The 12,661-nt window shown below is 42.3% G+C and overlaps 1 protein-coding gene across 1 annotated transcript; it reads left to right on the top strand.

Annotated features, from left to right (window-relative positions):
• The first annotated feature begins 8,119 nt into the window (after nt 1-8,119).
• On the top strand, nt 8,120-11,924 carry LOC106548629 (sigma intracellular receptor 2-like). The gene is made up of 3 exons (XM_014066048.2): nt 8,120-8,284; nt 10,855-10,999; nt 11,624-11,924. Exons 1-3 carry the CDS (start codon nt 8,171-8,173, stop codon nt 11,872-11,874), a joined length of 510 nt encoding a protein of 169 aa, XP_013921523.2. The 5' UTR covers nt 8,120-8,170; the 3' UTR covers nt 11,875-11,924.
• The last annotated feature ends 737 nt before the right edge of the window (nt 11,925-12,661 follow it).

Here is a 12,661-nt window from a genome sequence, read left to right on the forward strand (position 1 = left end):
GATGGGTCCCCATTTTCATTTCTAAGGGCTCAGTGGAAAAATGAGCAGGACCCCCGCCCACAATAGAACCATCAATTTGGCAAAAAACAATAGGGGTTTTCAAAGTCCTCAATTTTAAACCAGTTTTTTCCACCATTTCAGGACTTATACAGCGAGAACAGCCCGAATCCAGGAGAGCTAAAAGTTTTTCAGTCACGCCAGAAGGTGGCACTTCAATTGGGGCCCTTTTTTGAACTTACCCAGCGATGAGATTGTTCCTCATCTGATTCGCCAGATGAGCTGGAACTAACGCCTCCCTCCTCCTCCGGCTGGAAAAGCTGGGGAATATTCTCAGCGGCTCATGCAGCCTCTCTTTTGCTGTCCGGGGCCTTACTTGCTCTTCCCTCTTTTCGGGGAGGGGGTGGAGCGGCCTGAGGCAATTTTACGCGGCAATTCATGGCGCGATGGCCTTCCTTCCCTCAGCGGAAGCACGTGAAAAGCTTGGTGAAACTCCCTTTTCCCTCACTTCTGGGGCAGAGGGAGGGGGGCTTTTGGAGCTGCTGGGGGGGATTTCTCCGCTTCTCCCTCTTTCATGCATTGAAGCCTGGCCAAATCCAACTCAACATCTGCCACGTGTTCATACCAAGCAGTCACCCGGCGGGCAATGTGTCTGTTTATGCACTGCTGGTATATTTTTTCATTCAATCCCTCAGCGAACTGATCCAACAAAGCGTCTTCTGACCACCCCCTCATATAGGCTGACAACAGTTGAAACTCCTGGACATAATCTGCCACCAGTCTATTTCCCTGCTTCAGGGCCATAAATTTCAGGCGCCCGCGTCTCAGTCAGCGGGTCATCAAACCTCCTCTTCATGGCTGCCATAAAGTCATTAAAATTCCTCAGGAGGGGGGGGAATTGCATTTGTGTAGGCTCACCATCCATTCGGCCGCTTTTTTTTCTAAGGACATTAACACCATCCGCATTTTCATTTCATCAGTCTCTAAATCAGGTCCATAGATTTCCATATAATTCCAGACCTGAATGATAAAAAGTCCTAAAGTCTTAGGATCTCCATCGTATTTTACAGTTAAAATACGGCGGCTTCTGGGGGCCCCCCTACTCTTTGAGCGGCCCTAGCTGGAGGGGGGAGGCTGATTCTGGGTTTTCTTGTACCCAACCCCCCTCGGCTTCTTCACCCTCCCTTAACCTATGCATCGAGTACCTTTGCTCAAGATCTTCATCCGGCTCCCTTTCCACTGCTCTTTTACGGCTTTTGCGTTCAGACCAAGCTTCCTCGAGGAGTCTCATGGCGTGGGACAGTTTGTAATCCTCTTCCCAAGAGTCACCCCAATCCGCTGATTTTTTCTTTGGTCTCCTTCTTGTGACTCCAGCATCCAACTCCTCCGACTCCTCTTTTTGTCCCACACCCAAAGTCTATCTGGGACGAACAGTAGGCTCTTCCACTCTTAGCCCAGCCAGCCTTTCAGTTAAAGATGGTCCTGCCGTCGCCCCCTCATCTTCTTCTTGGTCACTCACATGCAAAGACATTTCTTTTCTTCTGGTGAGGACACCCGCCTTGGAAGGTTGTAGCTCCGGGTGGGGTGGAAATGAGACTTAGCTTATTGTCAGCCTTCCTTCATTCAATAATCAGGAAAGAAAAATGGACTCCATTTGTTGAAATAAAGTGTACTTTTACTAATTATAAATGAATAGATGCGAAGCTAAGCTAAGTCTGGCTAATTAGGCGCAAAAGCGAATAATATATTGTATAAGTCATTCCCCTCCCCTTGGCATCCCGTGCACAGTCCAATCATAATTCCCCCAATTGTCAGGTGTGAGATAACTTCAAAAGCCATCACCAAGATGGAATGCCGAACTGTTGGCCTTGGCGGGAAACACTCCTCCTCCACATGCGCAGTAAGGTGGTCAGTGCAGAGTCCAGAAACTTCCTCCAGCACAAAAATGATTCCCCCCCCCCAAATACCATGCCCCCCTTCCCCGTTTCAATGGCAGCCGAAGCAGATGCAAAGCGGAGGCTGACAGGTATGAAAGGTAAAATCTCAGAGGTTGGTCTATTAAATGTGGCACACTTGCGGGTCACTTTGTACAATGTAGATTTTGAAGTACAGTGGTGAAAACATTAAATGTGACATTTGAAACAAACAAGCAAACAAACATCTGTGACTATATTGTTGTTGTTATTGTTTTAGCCTTCTACTGATTTGGGGCATGCAACTCATTAATAATGGATTTGGGCTCTTCCAAAGATTTGTTACATGAAGTTGCATGTAAAGGAGGCCATTGACGGGTCACAGACAGCTGGTTGAATAACTGGAACCTCTGACTACTTCAGTGGTGGGATTCAAAAAAGTTTACTACCGGTTCTGTGGGCGTGGCAGGGGAAGGATACTGCAAAATCCCCATTCCCTCCACATCCCACTAACCTGCTTTCCAGCTCTGTTCTCCTGTAAAGGGCAACAGAAGAAGATAAGCGGGGATGGTTCTCCAAACTCCTTAAAATTTCCGCTACTGGTTCTCCAGAACCTGTCAGAACTGGCTGAATACCCCCTCTGGACTACTTACATTATGACTGACGCTTCAGAGTTGGCAAGTAAATGTAGCTGCAGGACTGAGACTAAGGTTGCATTTTCCATATTAACCGAGGTGAGAATTCTAGATTTTTCTTCACTCATGGGCAACTCAAGGGCTAGACATCGCACTTTTGAGAAGGATTCAGACAAAGTAGAAGACGTGTATGAAAATAAACATGGACAACGAGGGAACGAGAAGCTAAATTCAAAGAGAAAATAAAGGAGCTGTGGTGTTTAGTCCTGAATAAAGAGGAGTATCCTCTTCAGGGATCTCTCATTTGTAAAGAGACAAAAGGTTAGCCAATAAATATACCTATTTTAACTGAGAGAGGAAGCACCTAATTCTTACCACTGTAGCCAACTGGTTTCAAAACTATACTTTAGCAATGCATTTTCCAATCAATTTTTATTAAAATACATAAGCATATCCTTCTGATTTTGGCTACTATAGACTATAGTATCTTCCTTTATTTAGCAAAGTAATGTTTATTTTTATGCAATAATCATACAAAACAATACTAGTTCCTGAAAACCTGCATATTTTATAACTCCTTTAAAATTAATGGCTCATTGTATTTTTCCTATAAACTTATTGAGTCCTAAAATGAAGAGAAAGGAAGATTATGTTCACTTATATCTTAATGTTTTCATTGCAGCAGCTGGTTGCTGCACTGTTGAGATTTTGGCTGAACCTCAGGGATCGGTAATATTCACACTTTTTCAGCTGTATGTGATATTGCTTTGCTAATACATTGTCAACTCTGTTTGGGAGACAAACTGCAGTGACATATTAGTACCATATTAGAGGTAATAATTCAGTGGTACATTGGGGGCAAGTAGCACGGTAAATAACAAGGACAAGTATGAAATGTATACCCAATAATATTTCATCAGTTGATAAACTTTTTATTTCATATTATCAAACTAATATATCTATATGTATTGTTATCATAATTAATCATAATTTAACTATAACTATTGTCACTTCATTTAATACATACTACTAGTAAACTAAATTTAGCTTAGTTTTTATTATACATTTTCATTGCATCAACCTGTATCTTTCCAGTAATAGTGCAGTCTTATATCTCTTGCCATTTGTAGCATTAATATTCTAGTTACTTTCTTAATAAATCTTGTGTGAACCTCTCTTCGCAACATGGTGTTCCTTTCGTATCTCATAAAAGCTCGAAACCCAGCATCTGATTCTGCTCTTTCCATCAGCTTATCTTTGGTTATCACTGGTGCTTCTGTCAAGATTTATCTCCTTATCTCTGTCAATTTTTCTCTCTTTTCTTCTTCTGTGCTTTGAAGTCTGGGGTAGAGTTCCAATCCATCTCTCTCCCCTTTCCATATTCCGCTCTTGCCACTACCAACCACGCTCACTTTGTTGTAAGTATCCACAGATTTCTTATCTCTTTGCTTATTTTTTTCTTCCATTTTTTGAACTCAGTCCTCCACATTCTTCATTTGATAAACATCCTCAGTTTTTCCATCAAATTTTTCTGTTTTGTATTCCATATTCTCCAATCTCTTTTCAATTCTCTCTGTCACAACTAATAGATTTTGAATTTCAAATATAATCATTTACAATGTTACAATTTCTTTTTCGTGCTGCGCCATTCTTTCAATTTTGCAGGCACTGCCACTGTAGGGTTAAAGGCTATTTTAATAAACTTCAAACAGGTTCATTTATTATCTTTCAAGTCCAAATGTTGTCTTCCCTCCAATAGCTAGTGATAGAACTTCCAAAAGGCACCTGTATAAACAACTTGTGCTTTTCCTACTATCACAGTAAACAAACCGAAAGAACTTTGAATCTCAAATGATCAAAGAGAAAGAAGAAAAAACAATGTATCCAGCCTCCAGCCTCTAAGTGGCAGTGTAACTGCTTTTCCTCCTGTTGTTACAAACCTCTTTATAATCCTTCTTATTATCCTATTATCTTCTTTATATTCCAAGCTTAAGAAAGAGAAAAACCCTTAAGTGGAGATCAAAAACAATCCAATCAATCCAATCAAGCATTATATAAAAAAAGGAAAATTTTAATCTATAGGTGTAAGCAAAAGTGAAAAAAGAAGTAAAAATTAATCCATTCAGTTTAAAAAATAGGAAGCCTTTCCCAAAATTCCATCCATAAAAAAAATAGAAACAGGATAACACACTAAGTTTAATGTAGATTAACTTTCGTCGCTTACAGTCTTCTATCTTCAATTTTAATTTACTAAATTTTTTGGGGGGTAGTCTCTTTTTCTAATAATAAAATTTCCTCACCAATTTGACACAATGTCTCTTTTCTCTTTCTTCCCGTTCCGGAGCTGTCCCAACTTCAGCAGTTTCATTAGCTGCATTTCTGTCACTGGAAAAAAGGCTATTCCTGGATCTTTCAGGGACTTTGCGGTGTCCCAGAGATCAGCAGGAGGTGCTCTTCTCAATCACCGTCTCTGCGGGATGGTTTAGATCCGAATGGACTATCCAGTGGCAGAAATATCAACTGTGATCTGGGAGCACCAAGATCGCACGTCGTGCTATTGCGACGTCAGCCCATTCTCTGTTGATAAACTGTTAATGTAGCAACATGGAGAATAGTAATAGCAGTAACACCTAGACTTGCATACCACTTTGTACTGTTTTTCAGCACTCTAAACAGTTGACAGAGTCAGCAGGTTGCCACTAACAATCTGGGTCCTCATTTTACCAACCTCGGAGGGATGGAAGGCTGGGTCAACCCTGAGTTAGGATCAATCTCCCGGCTGTGGGCAGAGTTAGCGTGCAATACTGCATTCTAACCACTGTGCTACCATGGCAATTGAGAATCATGTGAATTATTACAGTACAACTGTACAACTTGGACAACTGTCAACTCGGACAAAACATCCAAATGAACACCATTAGATGGCAACATTAGCAGTTCCTATTGGTTTTTACTGCCATGTAGCAGTAATCAAACTTCTTGCAGGTTGGATAAAGTAGCCGTATAATACATACAAAGTATTTTAAATAGTTGAAAGCAATACAAAGTGTTCAAGCCCTTCCACATTTGAAAACCGGTTCCTTTCACTAAAATGGCCCCTCTGACCTTTTGATAAAATGTTACTTGTTTAACAAAATTACTTCAGCTAAAAGGAGCATCTCTTAGTGCTTCTCTTTCCTTCTCAGACATCCAAGAGACCTCTTCTGCTGAGATATGTGCAAACACCTTTAAAAAACCAAAAAAGAGGTTTGATTATGGATGTGTTTTTGATCGTTGGCGGAATCAGTTAATTTAAAGAAAGCTACAATATTCTAAAATAATGCCGCATCAGCGTTTAACAGAAGCACAGAACTCTTTCCATAAACTTCCTGTTGTGGCTGCTTAATTGTTGACTTGGTGCATTTTAAAAAGTGGGTCCGAATCAATTTTTCTGAATATGCTTCCATATAGACTGACTCTTGCCATGTTGATACTTCTCCAGCACAGCTCATTCTGCTAATTATATTCCACGTGATTTGGGCACCAGAATCCATCATGTTCTAGCCTCCTCCAAAGTATCCTCTAGAAAACAGCAACAAAGTAACTGTGTATTGAGATCCAGTTAATCCTCTTCCACCAGGAAGGTTCATTCATCTGTTGGCTAGACTTGATCTCCACCATCCAAGTCCAATCTTCTCAACATGGGCAAGTTTAAGAGATGAGGACTTAAACTCCCAGAATTCTACTGACTGCCCAGACTGTCAGAGTCCACAAAAATGTTGAAGAGCAAGTCAACTTCAGACTTCCCACACTCGTCATCAACCAAAATTTTAACCTACATGGGGGAGGGGATGTTACGACTTTGGCAACATTTAAGACTCTGGATGACCTTCAGGGATGGAAGGACCTCCAAGCAAGATTGGCTGGGTCTGCGTGGACATGCTTGCCCGAAAGTTTAACCATTCCTTGCTTAATTAAAAATGCTCTGATCATGTAGATTGGGGTGTCTAATCTTAGCAACTTGTTTGTGGACTTCAATTGCCAGAAGCCATAGCATAAGCTGGCTGGAGAAGTCTAGGAGTTCAAGTCCACAAATCTTAAAAGTTGCCAAGATTGTACACCCTGATGTACACAATTGTATGGATGCAACTTGTGCAGGTTATTCAGGGTATGCAAGGCATGGTTAAATTGCAAGCAATAGCAATAGCAATAGCAATAGCAGTTAGACTTATATACCGCTTCATAGGGCTTTCAGCCCTCTCTAAGCGGTTTACAGAGTCAGCATATCGCCCCCAACAATCCGGGTCCTCATTTCACCCACCTCGGAAGGATAGAAGGCTGAGTCAACCTTGAGCCGGTGAGATTAGAACCGCTGAACTGCAGATAACAGTCAGCTGAAGTGGCCTGCAGTACTGCACCCTAACCACTGCGCCACCTCGGCTCTATAAGCATTCCTACATACCCAGCAATCTTAATTTAACTTATTTTTTAATTTTATTTATTTTGTCAAGCATGTATAAGATAACAGATATAAGTATAAACGTAATTATGAATACAGAAAATGGATACAAATAAGTAGGCACAGTAAGACAGGGACGGTAGGCACATTGACGGTATGCAAGACCCCTTTACAGACCTCTTAGGAATGCGGTGAGTCAACAGTAGACAGTCTAAGGTTAAGTTTTGGGGGATTGGGGATGAAACCACAGAGTCACATAGTGCATTCCAGGCATTGACCACTCTGTTGCTGAAGTCGTATTTTCTGCAGTTGAGTTTGGAACGGTTTACCTTGAGTGTGTATCTATTGTTTGCCCGTGTGTTATTGAGGTTGAAGCTGAAGTAGTCATTGACAGGTAGGAGAGATAAGACACTGCAGATAATTGTATGTACTATCCTTAGGTCAGACCAAAGGCGGCGTAGTTCTAAGTTGCGCAAGTCCAACATTTCATGCCTGGTAGCATAAGATATTCTCTTGCAAGCAGAGGAGCAAAGCACTGTTCTTGTGAAAATATCTCTGGACTTGCTTAATTGTATTAAAATTCCATATGCAGTGCGGGTTTCACACCAATGAACTGTATTTGAGAATTGGTCTAGCAAATGTTTTGGGTGCTCTAGTTAGCAAGTACCATATTACCAGAGAAGAAGCTAGGCAAGATTAGGTTAACAACTCTTAATGCAGGGGCCCCCAAACTTGGCAACTTTAAGACTTGTGGACTTCAACTGCCAGAATTCTCCAGCCAGCAGAATTCTCCAACCAGCAGAGCTGGAGAATTCTGAGAGTTAGAGTCCACAAGTCTTAAAGTGCCCAAGTTTGAAGACCTCTGTCTTTTGAGAATGTTGTTACAGTGGGCTGTTGCAACTACGGCTGATTTAAGAGAGACTGCGAGGCTCCCCATCTAATGTTGACTGATCTCCAAAAGAAAATCCGGCGGAACGTGGGAAATGGTCCAGATGGATCTACTAAGTGCCCGAGCGGCGAAATTGGGGCGTGCAGACCACTCCCACTGCCAAAAAGGACAAGCCTGGTGAAGTGGGCGTGGCCATCTGGCCAGGAGGCCCCTTCCACTCCAGGGAGAGCCAATGGGTGCAGAGCAAGGCGATCCCTCCTTCCGCTCTTGCCAGCACGACTGATCCTCCGAAGAGGCGATGGCTGCGCCGCGCGTCCTCGAGTGGATCTTCGCGTTCTACTTCCTCATTCACGTCCCGCTCACTTTACTCTTCAATCTGCAGCCGTTGCTGCCTGGAGTTTACCCTGCCGGCGTAAGTAGAGGGGAACCGCCGACCTCTTTGTAGCTGGTCCGCAGAGATCGCTTTGGGATCCGCTTTGCTTAAGAATCTGGGATCGGATTTACGCATCTAAGTGCGGGAAACTTGCTCCGCGTTCCTGCCTGAAGAGGCTGAAGAATGGGGGAAGCTGCACGGACCATCCAGCTCTGGATGAGGGGATCCAGCGTGTGGGATAGATCCATATGTCATGGCTGGATTAGCAAGATTCGCGCTTTCGACACTCTGAGACTCGGAAACGTGTTGTTCTATGTAGCAAAGGTCAGAATGTACAAATATGCCAGCTGGGCAAAAGCTGGGCTTCATTCCAGCAATTTTACAACAGTTTGTGTGTATCTGACCTAAAAAAAAAAACGGATCAAAATGTATGCAAACCTCTTTCCTGTCTTTTAACTAGGTTTCTTGTTTGCAGAGGTTTGCAAAATGGTTAAATTCTTGGTTTTATTGAATACCGCCCAGAGTCACTTTGATGGGAGGGGGAGGCATATAAACTTGACCCCTAAATAAGTAAAGATCATAAATTCTGGTATGCAGAAAGATAAAATCTACATTTGACCACTTCCTGGAACCTTACATGCTAAACCCTTTCATCCCTGAACTCTGCTTTTAGAAAGGAACTTTGCACCTTCTTGAATCGAAGTTAAAAGAAAGCTGGATTTGATCCATACATTATCTAGCAATAGAGGATGGATGGATGGACAGATAGATGGAATGTAGATAAATAGATACATAGATACATAGATAGATGGATGACAACCATTTAAATAAGAGCCAACAGTATGCAGCAGCTGCCAAAAAAGCCAACACGGTTCTAGGCTGCATAAACAGAGGGATAGAATCAAAGTCATGAGAAGTGTTAATACCTTGGTAAGGCCACACTTGGAATACTGCATTCAGTTTTGGTCACCATGATGTAGAAATGATGTAGAGACTCTAGAAAGAATGCAGAGAAGAGCAACAAAGATGATTAGGGGACTGGAGACTAAAACATGAAGAACGATTGCAGGAACAGGGTATGTCTAGAATTAATGAAGGAGAGAAGCAAACTTAGAACTAAGGAGAAATTTCCTGATAGTTAGAACAATTGATCAGTGGAACAATTTGCCTCCAGAAGTTGTGAATGCTCCAACAATGGAGGTTTTTAAGAAGATGTTGGATAACCGTTTGTCTGAAGTGGTGTAGGCTTTCCTGCCTATACGGGAGGTTGGACTAGAAGACCTCCAAGGTCCCTTCCAACTCTATTCTATGATAGATAGATAGATAGATAGATAGATAGATAGATAGATAGATAGATAGATAGATAGATAGATGATAGGTAGGTAGGTAGGTAGGTAGGTAGGTAGGTAGATAGATAGATAGATAGATAGATAGATAGATAGATAGATAGATAGATAGATAGATAGATACACACAGAGAGAGAGATTTAAAAAAATCAATACAAGTCTATTCTTTATCTCATCCGTTGCAGCCTTCTGAAAAAATGAAGATGGAGGCTGTGATTACAGTTTAATTCTTCAAGTGGATGTACAGTCTTAAAAGATGAAGGAAAGAGGCAAAAAAAGAGAGATGTGGTCCAAGAAGGTGGAATTAACCATATGTAATAAAATAGAATAACAGAGTTGGAAGGGACCTTGGAGGTCTTCTAATCTAGACCAACCCCCTGCTTAGGCAGAAAACCCTACACCACTTCAGACAAATGGATATCCAACATCTTCTTTAAAACGTCCAGTGTTGGGGCATTCACAACTTCTGGAGGCAAATTGATCCACTGATCAATTGTTCATCTATCAGGAAATTTCTCCTTAGTTCTAGGTTGCTTCTGTCCTTGATTAGTTTTCACCCATTGCTTCTTGTCTTGCCCTCAGGTGCTTTGTTGTGTGAACTCTGCTCTTAAGGCAAGAACTGACCTGTTTAAGGCTGCTTTGCCAACACAACTAGAGAAAGAATAGGAGAGAGAGAGAGAGACCAGGAGGGCCATAAATGGGAATGGAAGGAGGAGTCTGGTTTGGAGCCCCTCAAGTTATCTTGTCTTTAGTATGAGAGCCCTCTTCTTGTCACTCAACACAGTTACTTGATACCCTAACCAAAGAACTACCAAGAATAAGAGCCAACATTGGCCGAGCAAACTACTGTATATAAACAGGGAGCAAACACACTCAGTCGCACTGATGCTATTACCTCATTTGATCATAAAATGTCTGCAAGCAATCACTGAAGCTCAGAGAGCACCAAGAACTCCTCAGTTCAACCTTACTGATGGATAGTCTCTTCTATTGGCCTGTAAAAGTTGTAATCAAAGCCTATCACATAGTTTGAGAAAGAAGTAAACATCTTCCCTCATGCTAACAAAACTAGCCAAACCAACCAGTGCCGAGTTCTACCTACATGCTTTGCATCAGTTTCCCAACCACCATTAAAATGGGGCAGTGTTTCTATTACGCAGCTTCTCTTACACACCACCACCACCATAGATAGAAGATTAAAAGGAAGATTTAGGTGCCCTTCTCCTCCTCCTAACTCACCAACCATCTTCTCTATTCCTAAAGCTAACCGATGCGTTGACCTGGTACGCAACTAAATTCAAGGATCCATTGGTGGTAAACCCAGAACCCTGGTTCCAGTGTTTCCTTTACTGCGAAGGTTTTCTACAATTGTTTTTCTTTCCCGTTGCTGCCTACGCCTTCTGGAAAGGTAAGCGTGCCAGTTTGTGTGAAGTAGGGGAGCAGGATATTGGGTGGGCACAAAACTACGATAAATCATCCTTGGAGAGAAGAATGCAAATATTTCCTAATGGGGTTTGAAGATCAAAAGGTGTTCTATTCTTTCCCTCCCGAGTCCCAGCTGATCGGGAGTGAATGGGGATTTTGCAGTAACCTTCCCCTGCCACGTCCACAAAACCACGCCCACTAAATCGGTAGTAAAAATAATTGAATTCCACCACTGAACTAATTGATAACCCGGCATTGTCCAGGTATTTATATATAGGGCGAAAATGTCCTGACCAAACATAATTTCTAATGCTGGATTTTCCCCCTTACAAGAAGTAGCCCCTGTATGGAGGGGAGTTACTATGGCATCTCCACTGTGCTGTACAGTAGAAGCCATTTTAAGGCACAACAGGTTGTATCTTAACAGAACACACACCACAAGGGTTGTTAGAGGTGTCTTACCTGCACAGCAGTTCTCGTCCCAATTGTGGTTATAAGTTGAGGTCTACCAATATTTACATTTGTATGCAAATTAGAAAATAAACACTTGAGGTTTTTTGACCTAAGGCTGCAATTATTTTTAAAAAGTGTTTGTTTTTTTATGCAGGGAACTGCAAGTGGATCCGGACTCCTGTGATTATCTACGCAACGCACGTAACGACAACGGTGGTCGCTTGCCTGGCCCACATCCTGTTTACGGATTTCTCCAACGCTAAAGTCCCGAGTCCACAGACTCTGCAGGAACGCTTGACCCTATCTGCTTTCTACGCCCCTTTCTTAGCAATTTCTCTCGCGATGCTGCTCTTTGTACTGTTCAGCTCTGCTTATAAGCCAGTTGAAAAAAAGAAGAAGAAATAAAACCTTTGGCTTTTCTCCTTTGGGAAGAAAGACGTGCCAATTAGACCAAGGACAGTGTGTCTGTGTCCCTAAGGGAGCAAAGCACAGGTAGTCCTCGACTTATGACCACAACAGAGCTCAGAATTTATGTTGCTAAGTGAGGATGTTAAGTGAGTTTTGCCCCATTTTACGACTTTTCTTGCCACATTTTTAAAATGAATCTGCAGTTGTTAAATTACCATATTTTTGGAGTATAAGACGCACCTTTTCCCCTCAAAAATAGGCTGAAAATCTGGGTGTGTCTTATACACTGAATACAGCATTTTTTGCCCCCCGAAGCCCTGCCCCTTCACCAAAATGGCTGTGCAGAGCCTTTAGGAAGGTCCTAAAGTGCTCCTGGGGGCTGGGGATGGCAGAAATGAGTGGAAAACGGGCCGTTTTTTGCTCAATTATGCCCCCCAGCCTTCAGGAGTACTTTATAAGCCTCCTACAGGCATGCAATATTTTGACAAAAACGAGCCATTTCTGCTTGTTTAGGGGGGCACCCCCCAGGAGCACTCTGCAAGCCCCCTAAAGGCTAGTTGTGCCTTTTGGGGGGGGAACAGTCCCATTTTCATGAAGAACGGGCCATTTTCGGGAGATTTGCAGAGTGCAAAACCTTTTTTTTTATTTGCCTCTTTCAAAACCTTGGTGGGTCTTATACTCTGAAAAATACGGTATTCTATTTCCCCCAAAATAAGACCTCGCCGAATAATAAGCCCAATCGGGCTTTTGAGCGCATGCGCTAAAATAAGCCGTCCCAAAAAAT

Source organism: Thamnophis sirtalis, unplaced genomic scaffold (assembly GCF_051295495.1).
Source record: "Thamnophis sirtalis isolate CommonGarterSnake01/CBP01778 unplaced genomic scaffold, rThaSir2_p1.2 scaffold_6, whole genome shotgun sequence".
NCBI lineage: Eukaryota > Metazoa > Chordata > Lepidosauria > Squamata > Natricidae > Thamnophis > Thamnophis sirtalis.

Excerpts from the sequence above, each read along its gene's own strand:
- LOC106548629 (XM_014066048.2), top strand. The coding sequence starts at position 8,171 with ATGGCTGCGCCGCGCGTCCTCGAGTGGATCTTCGCGTTCTACTTCCTC. Across the intron at positions 8,285-10,854 it reads CTGGAGTTTACCCTGCCGGC|CTAACCGATGCGTTGACCTG; the intron begins GTAAGTAGAGGG and ends CTATTCCTAAAG. Across the intron at positions 11,000-11,623 it reads TGCCTACGCCTTCTGGAAAG|GGAACTGCAAGTGGATCCGG; the intron begins GTAAGCGTGCCA and ends TTTTTTATGCAG.